This window comes from Haliotis rubra, unplaced genomic scaffold, assembly GCF_003918875.1.
Source record: "Haliotis rubra isolate DU_JTF1 unplaced genomic scaffold, ASM391887v1 Scf1231, whole genome shotgun sequence".
Taxonomy (NCBI): Eukaryota; Metazoa; Mollusca; class Gastropoda; order Lepetellida; family Haliotidae; genus Haliotis; species Haliotis rubra.
Window position 1 is genome coordinate 58,620 of NW_025765150.1, and position 8,967 is coordinate 67,586.

The 8,967-nt window shown below is 43.4% G+C and overlaps 1 protein-coding gene across 2 annotated transcripts; it reads left to right on the top strand.

Annotated features, from left to right (window-relative positions):
- Positions 1 to 1,314: 1,314 nt before the first annotated feature.
- On the top strand, positions 1,315 to 8,622 carry LOC124266130 (uncharacterized protein PB18E9.04c-like). 2 transcript variants are annotated; one of them, XM_046700944.1, is made up of 7 exons: positions 1,315 to 1,566; positions 5,593 to 5,800; positions 5,975 to 6,193; positions 6,225 to 6,254; positions 6,418 to 6,609; positions 6,928 to 7,012; positions 7,408 to 8,622. In XM_046700944.1, the coding sequence occupies exons 1-7, from the start codon at positions 1,500 to 1,502 to the stop codon at positions 7,435 to 7,437; spliced, it is 831 nt and encodes a 276-aa protein (XP_046556900.1). In that variant the 5' UTR covers positions 1,315 to 1,499; the 3' UTR covers positions 7,438 to 8,622. The 2 variants fall into 2 exon arrangements, with proteins under 2 accessions (XP_046556900.1, XP_046556898.1); XM_046700942.1 differs by having other exon boundaries at positions 1,336 to 1,566; positions 5,593 to 6,193.
- Positions 8,623 to 8,967: the final 345 nt, after the last annotated feature.

Below are 8,967 nucleotides of genomic sequence, written 5' to 3' on the forward strand. Positions count from 1 at the left end.
GTAACACAGGCATATATGGTAACACCTGTAACACAGACATATATGGTAACACCCATTGCAGACATATATTGTAACACCCGTAACACAGACATATATGGTAACACCCGTAACACAGGCATATATGGTAACACCCGTAACACAGATATATATGGTAACACCTGTAACACAGACATATATGGTAACACCCGTAACACAGGCATATATGGTAACACCCGTAACACAGATATATATCGTAACACCCGTTACAGACATATATGATAACACCCGTAACACAGCCATATATGGCCATGAGTGAGCCCATCTCCGTTTTTTTTCTACTAATTTCTCACGATGATCTATGTCTCATTTTTGGTAGATTCCCGATGCCAGGGATGCCTTGCGCACCTCGGACAGAGAGTTGTGTCAGTTTTGAGTCCAGGCAAGTGTGCAGGAACCTAACTTCCTCTCTTTTAATCAAAAGCATCAACATCTTGTGTGGATATCAGGATCCCACGACATAGTCACAAGTGCTCAGGCTCGTGGAAGTCAAATATATAGTTTATTGTGTTACAGTTCAAGTATAAGTAAATGTTTGTATCTTTTGATAAGCAATGCCTGTGTTCCCTTCAACTATTTCAAATTACCTTTGATTTAATTACTATGTAAAACAATAGCATGCGACGTAATTGTACTGTATAGCAAATCTGTGAGCAGTCATACAATTTGGTGTATGTTCCGTTACCCATTTATTATCATAACATTTCGCTATTGTTGAAATGTATTTACGATATATATCTTACAGGCACCAGTCAACACATTGAAATATAGCTGATATTTATTTTCAAGCCAGCATTATTCCACCGGCAAGGCGGCGATCTGTAGATGATCAAATCAGCCTTTAATGAACCACTGACGTGCAGGATCCCAGGTAACGCGGTTTGATGACTGTTGGTCTCGTCAACAAACACTACTCGACATCACTCACAATGTGAGGTTAATGTCTCTGCTAACGGGCACGTCGAACGAAACGACGACGTCTCCCGGCGATGCAAGCACTGACTCACGTACATATATCCTCCAGACAGAAGTCACAGTTTGTGATATTGTACAACAGGAGAAAAGAATGACCATTTGAAATATTTTCCCACTTCAGCCGATGTTGCGTAAGACATAACACTTGCTATTACTCACGAGATCTGTTCCTGGTTAAGTATTTACGTATGACACTGAAATTCATTGTTGTCATACAAATACTAGAATCTCGAAAGAATAACTATTTGGTTGGTCCTAATTACACGCTTATTGTATTGCAGGTTCCATGTTAAACAGCTCGCCAGAGCGATGTTATCAAAGTCTCGTGACGAGCGGGTAGAATGCTTTCCCAACAACCACTCGTATTAGGGTGCGGCCAGTCAGTTTCAACTCGCGCTCACCCATTAACCTGTGTTGAGTGCTCGGGTCCCCAAGGCTGTTGTGACGTGTGACTGTGACACAGACGACGTATAGGCGGACATGACAACATGGTGTGCTGCACGCCCCGTGTCCTGGCCCTCGCGGTGTTCTGGTGGTGTACCCTCCACACTACAGGTGAGAGACGCGGTAGAGGAACATAGTGTCACTATTAAGCAGCTAGATAATCACTGACTACTTGAGGCCGACCGGGTGTACGGGTGGCCGACCGATTACACGGGTGGCGGTGAAACAGGCGGTAACAGTTGCGACATATAGCGACTCTCGGTGTTCAGGGTGGCGGAAGATAAGAGAGGCAGTCAGTAATGCAGTTTAATCTAGGTCATTCAGTAGTTATTAAACTGTAGATGAACATTTCCGAAAGGCTGTAAGCTGATAAGCCATGTTGTCATGCATGATTGATGTGTTCAGTAAAGGGTAAGGCCAGAGTTTACCTACACAACCAAGGCACGAGGTATACCGTGTACAACACGAGTGAGTGGCGAGACCAGCGTGATATACACACAACCGGGGTATGTACAGCCTGTCCAGGTGGATGTAACCGAAGAAGACAAAGTAATATATAGTTCATGATGATACACCGTTAGATCCGTGTGTTACACAGTTGGACCCGCGTGTTATACAGTTAGATCCGTGTGCTAGACAGTGGGACCATGGTCTTATACAATAAGACCGGGTTGTTAGTTGGACCAGCGTGTTGTACACTTTCGACCAGGCTGTTCTACACTTTGACTGCGATGTTAGACAGTTGGACCAGTTTGTTATACAATTAGACCGGGATTATATTAAGCGAGATCAGTAAAGGTGTCCGCCCGGTACGTAGACAAACCAAATTTCATATGTTGCACCATGTAGACAGGTGTCCGCCCCGGACGTAGACAAACCAAATTTCATATGTCGCACCATGTAGACAGGTGTCTGCCCCGGACGTAGACAAACCAAATTTCATATGTCGCACCATTTAGACAAGAGGTCCGCCCCGGACGTAGACAAACCGAATTTCATTTGTCGCACCATGTAGACAGCTGTCCGCCCTGGACGTAGACAAACCAAATTTCATATGTCGCACCATGTAGACAGGTGTCCGCTCGTTACGTAGACAAACCGAATTTCATATGTCGCACCATGTAGAAAGGAGTCCGCCCGGTACGTAGACAAACCAAATTTCATATGTCGCACCATGTAGACAGGTGTCCGCCCCGGACGTAGACAAACCAAATTTCATATGTCGCACCGATGTAGACAGGAGTCCGCCCCGGACGTAGACAAACCAAATTTCATATGTCGCACCATGTAGACAGGTGTCCGCCCCGGACGTAGACAAACCAAATTTCATATGTCGCACCATGTAGACAGGAGTCCGCCCCGGACGTAGACAAACCAAATTTCATATGTCGCACCATGTAGACAGGTGTCCGCCCCGGACGTAGACAAACCAAATTTCATATGTCGCACCATTTGCGGACGCACCATGTAGACAGGAGTCCGCCCCGGACGTAGACAAACCAAATTTCATATGTCGCACCATGTAAACAGGTGTCCGCCCCGGACGTAGACAAACCAAATTTCATATGTCGCACCATGTAGACAGGAGTCCGCCTCGGACGTAGACAAACCGAATTTCATATGTCGCACCATGTAGACAGGAGTCCGCCTCGGACGTAGACAAACCGAATTTTATATGTCGCACAATGTAGACAGGAGTCCGCCTCGGACGTAGACAAACCGAATTTCATATGTCGCACCATGTAGACAGGAGTCCGCCTCGGACGTAGACAAACCGAATTTCATATGTCGCACCATGTAGACAGGAGTCCGTCCCGGACGTAGATAAACCAAATTTTATATGTCGCACCATGTAGACAGGTGTCCGCTCGTTACGTAGGCAAACCGAATTTCATATGTCGCACGATGTAGACAGGTGTCCGCCCCGGACGTACACAAACCAAATTTCATATGTTGCACCATGTAGACAGGTGTCCGCCCCGGACGTAGACAAACCAAATTTCATATGTCGCACCATGTAGACAGGTTGTTTTGATCCAAGGTTTTATTCAAATTCAAATTTGGCAGGGGAACGTGATCTTTTTCTTGAAATTCCTCCATGAAACAAGCGAGAATATTTGTTAATTTACTTCATTATAGTGATATCGTTTCACCATATTTCAAAAATATTGTTCCGCTGTTGAGAATTTCTTCGGTACTTATATAGTTAGACCAGTGAGCTATACAGTTAGATCAGTAAGTTATACATTTAGACCAGTGAGTTATACATTTAGATCAGTGAGTTATACAGTTAGACCAGTAAGTAATAGTGTTAGACCAGTGAGTTAAACAGTTAGACCAGTGAGTTATAGTGTTAGACCAGTGAGTTATAGTGTTAGACCAGTGAGTTATACAGTTAGACCAGTAAGTAATACTGTTAGACCAGTGAGTTAAACAGTTAGACCAGCGAGTTATACAGTTAGACCAGTGAGTTATACAGTTAGACCAGTGAGTTATACAGTTAGACCAGTAAGTTATAGTGTTAGACCAGTGAGTTATACAGTTAGACCAGTAAGTTATGGTGTTAGACCAGTGAGTTATACAGTTAGACCAGTAAGTTATGGTGTTAGACCAGTGAGTTATACAGTTAGACCAGTGAGTTATAGTGTTAGACCAGTAAGTTATACAGTTAGACCAGTAAGTTATAGTGTTAGGCCAGTGAGTTATACAGTTAGACCAGTAAGTTATGGTGTTAGACCAGTGAGTTATAGTGTTAGACCAGTGAGTTATAGTGTTAGACCAGTGAGTTATACAGTTAGACCAGTGTGTTATACAGTTAGACCAGTGAGTTATAGTGTTAGACCAGTGAGTTATAGTGTTAGACCAGTGAGTTATACAGTTAGACCAGTGAGTTAAAGTGTCCGGGACGTTATGACATGTGTTTACTGTGTGTTACAAACTTTCTTGAACACTAGCCATTGACTGTTTATGACAGAAACAATCAGACTTCTTCTTTATTGGTGTTCTTTGTTGATTTGAACTACTTGTCCTTTTTTCTCGAAATGAAACACTTATGCCAAGACATGAGCAAGCTGTACCGAGTTCAGTATGTACTGACGCAGGCAGTCCTTCACACCCGGGTACACTATACTGACACTCGGTGATGTTACGGGATGCATACATGTATATGGTGATATAGGCTTACGTCCTAGCATGTTTTACTGTTGACTTCTGGCTGTCGTATACTTGTCATAGAAGTTCTGCGATATTTGATTTTTTGTCTTTTAATTTCGTATCAAATTCCGATAGCAATATATATTTTTAACCTTTCGCCATCTTTGTTCACAATACAATTAATAACCCTGGCTTTAAGACCTTGTCTGTCTTTCTCACTTATAGCCATTGAAAATGCAACATCTGCAGCGACAATAATAAGGGAACGTGGATCCTCAATTATACCAACAGAATCATACGTCGATAACTTTACAGTAACACAAAAAAGGACTATAAGTCACCCTTCGAGTGAATCCGTGAAAGAATCAGAATCAGAATCTTCTACATGGCCAGCAAGTGCTTCAGTAAAACCAAGAGAAAGTTTATCTGACACTGCAAGTGCTTCAGAAAAACAAACAGAAACTTTATCTAACACTGCAAGTGCTACAATAATACCAACAGCAACTTTATCTAACACGGCAAGTGATTCAGAAAAACAAACAGAAGCTTTATCTAACACTGCAAGTGCTTCAGAAAAACAAACAGAAGCTTTATCTAACACTGCAAGTGCTTCAGAAAAACAAACAGAAACTTTATCTAACACTGCAAGTGCTACAATAATACCAACAGCAACTTTATCTAACACGGCAAGTGATTCAGAAAAACAAACAGAAGCTTTATCTAACACTGCAAGTGCTTCAGAAAAACAAACAGAAACTTTATCTAACAGTGCAAGTGCTTCAGAAAAACAAACAGAAACTTTATCTAACACAGCAAGTGCTTCAGTAAAACCAACAGAAACTTTATCTAACACAGCAAGTGCTACAATAATACCAACAGCAACTTTATCTATCACAGCAAGTGTTTCAGTAAAACCAACAGAAACTTTATCCACCTATGCAAGTGAATCAATAAAACCAACAGGAAATATGTCTTCGCCTACAGGTACATCCACACTTGACGGTGGCATTACACCACAGGAGACATCTTTCCTTGACGTCACAGGGGCAGCATCTTCCACAGTTGGGGGATTTGTAGACATAACTTCTTCGAGTCTTAATAATTCATCATCATTAGAAACAACGGTAGGAGAACAGATCCCTGATACACTTTCCTTAGAGCCAACATCTTCCTCTGACAGCTTGCCACAAGACCAAAAACCGGCCACACCTTTCTCTGATAGCTTACCACTAGAACCGACACCAGCAACATCTTCCTCCGATAGCTTACCACTAGAACCAACACCAGCAACATCTTCCTCCGATAGCTTGCCACTAGAACCAACACCAGCAACATCTTCCTCCGATAGCTTACCACTAGAACCAACACCAGCAACATCTTCCTCCGATAGCTTGCCACTAGAACCAACACCAGCAACATCTTCCTCCGATAGCTTACCACTAGAACCAACACCAGCAACATCTTCCTCCGATAGCTTGCCACTAGAACCAACACCAGCAACATCTTCCTCCGATAGCTTACCACTAGAACCGACCCCAGCAACATCTTCCTCCGATAGCTTACCACTAGAACCAACACCAGCAACATCTTCCTCCCTCTAGAATAACACCAGCAACATCTTCATCGGATAGCTTGCAACTAGAACCAACACCAGCAACATCTTCCTCCGATAGCTTACCACTAGAACCAACACCAGCAACATCTTCCTCCGATAGCTTGCCACTAGAACCAACACCAGCAACATCTTCCTCCGATAGCTTGCCACTAGAACCAACACCAGCAACATCTTCCTCCGATAGCTTAACACCAGACACCAGCAACATCTTCCTCTGCCAGTCAGCTGGTATCTCCGACTGTCACACCACCACAGCCCGGTAGTTCCACAGTCCATCCGGAGCAGCAGACGTCGGGGAAGGGGTCCGGAGCAAAGGTGGCTGCTGGAGTCTGTGTCAGCATCATCTTGATCCTGGCTGTAGTGGCGGGCATCTTCTACTACAGACGGTAAGTACTGGAGTGAGCATGTCTGCAGGAGCGGATGTGTGTCTCGAGATTCAAGTCAGCAGATATATGGTGATTAGCCTGTGAAATTGCCGATTGTCAGCTCAACCTGTCTGTGGGGTCACACTCATCGTCTGGTCCGTTTTGAGATTGCCGTAGCTATAACTGAATTACTGCGGACTAAAGCCAGATATCATATTATCTTCACTCAAAGTGTGGTCGTCAAATTCTTCAATGATCTTTATGTCAGAATAAGTACGATTTCTTTTAGCCCTGCAGGGTATTCTGTAAGATATTAAAGTGATGTGCCATGTTTTACAGGTGCTACCATGCCAAACGTTGGACTCCCGGAGCAGTGTCATTTCGGCACATGCCATTTACAAACAGAGGTTACCAAGACGACGAGGTATGAGGGTCACATTGTTTATTCACTGAGAATATAAAACTGACTGGCACGACACCTGTCATCAACGATCTAGCAACAACATACCTGACTATACCCGTGTAGATACCCGGATAAAACTGGTCTTCAAAAAAACATGTTTGTCGTAAGCTGACTTGTTTGATGACTGTTATCGTATCCCAATTGTCTAGATCGATGCTCATGATGTCAATCACTGGACTGTTTGGCCCAGACTGTAAATACATGCCTGCAAAACAGAGTGAGGCTTTAAAGAAGCAAAGAACATCGCGTAGCAATGACAACCAAGCGTTCACAGAGACAGCTGTTTATATAGGAAGGGATATGCAACTCGCTGTTTCCCTGTATCATCAATGCTTATACGTTTATTTTGTTTCTAGGGAACCCTGATTCTTCCCAACATGAAATGAAAGGAATGTGGTCATTGTGTGTTGATAAAGACAGGAGGAAGAGCACAACATTCATCAACTTTAAACTCTGCTGTGATATATAAATACATACATGGAGTTGCCCGGATGACGTCACTATCCACACATTGACCTTGAGGTTGTCCCAGAATCCACCGCGAGAACATCCGGGTCACCCGGCGTGTTCTAGGGATGACCCATGCTGCAGGTTCACCATGGAGACAGTATAGGTCTATAGAGGGACACCAAAACAGACCCAGCCTCCATGTGGAAGAAGAACAATCTGTTATCTGTTACATAAATGCATATACCTGTACGTAGGTGGGTCATCTGTTACATATATACCTGTACGTTGGTGGGTCATCTGTGTCACGCATGCATTTGAAATCCTGACTTATATGCACTGATTGGTAAAGTATTGCTCTGTGACTGACGAGTAACATGGTATTGTCATATTTATATATATCTATATGGATGTATGATCTTAATGTGGCGGTGTGTACACTCCCTCTACCTGCGAGTGACGAGTAACATGGTATTGTCATATTTATATATATCTATATGGATGTATGATCTTAATGTGGCGGTGTGTACACTCCCTCTACCTGCGAGTGACGAGTAACATGGTATTGTCATATTTATATCTATATATCTATATGGATGTATGATCTTAATGTGGCGGTGTGTACACTCCCTCTACCTGCGAGTGACGAGTAACATGGTATTGTCATATTTATATATATCTATATGGATGTATGATCTTAATGTGGCGGTGTGTACACTCCCTCTACCTGCGAGTAACGTTCAAGTTGCTCAAGGGCACCACCGTTCAGGGAAAATGTTTAATGAACCCCAAGTAATACCAGTGTTGTGGGAATGTTTACATTATCTCCATATATTATAGATTTTAAGTGAGGTTGTTAAATGAACACCTAAGTGAAGACTGTTGACTGTATATATTTGATGATCTCCCGTGATCGGCCCGTGTGTGTTATACAGTGTATGTGTGAGTCTGGGGAGCGTACCCACTAACTGCTGACTAGTGGTCCAGACTCTACATGGTCAGCCATGTTCCGGACCCAACCTGGTGGTGGGCGGGGCAATGTCTATTGACATATTGGGGGGATATTGTTTTTATTTCCATTGAAATGTATACCTTTTACAAGAAATGAATAAAATGTTGGGATACAGTACCTTTGTTATTGCTTACATAAATTCCGAGACAAAATGCCTTTTAGTTTTTGTGAAGGTTTTAGCTCTCTTTGTCACATCTGAAAGTTGTCATTTATATAGTTGTCATGTAGCTGTCATGTCAAGCGATCGAGTCAATTCGTCCGTTGGCCACGCAAAGACCCCACATGGGTAGCCTGACTGACTCCGGTTCCCAGCATGGGTAGCCTCACTGACTCCGGTTCCCAGCATGGGTAGCCTCACTGACTCCGGTTCCCAACATGGGTAGCCTGACTGACTCCGGTTCCCAACATGGGTAGCCTGACTGACTCCGGTTCCCAGCATGGGTAGCCTGACTGACTC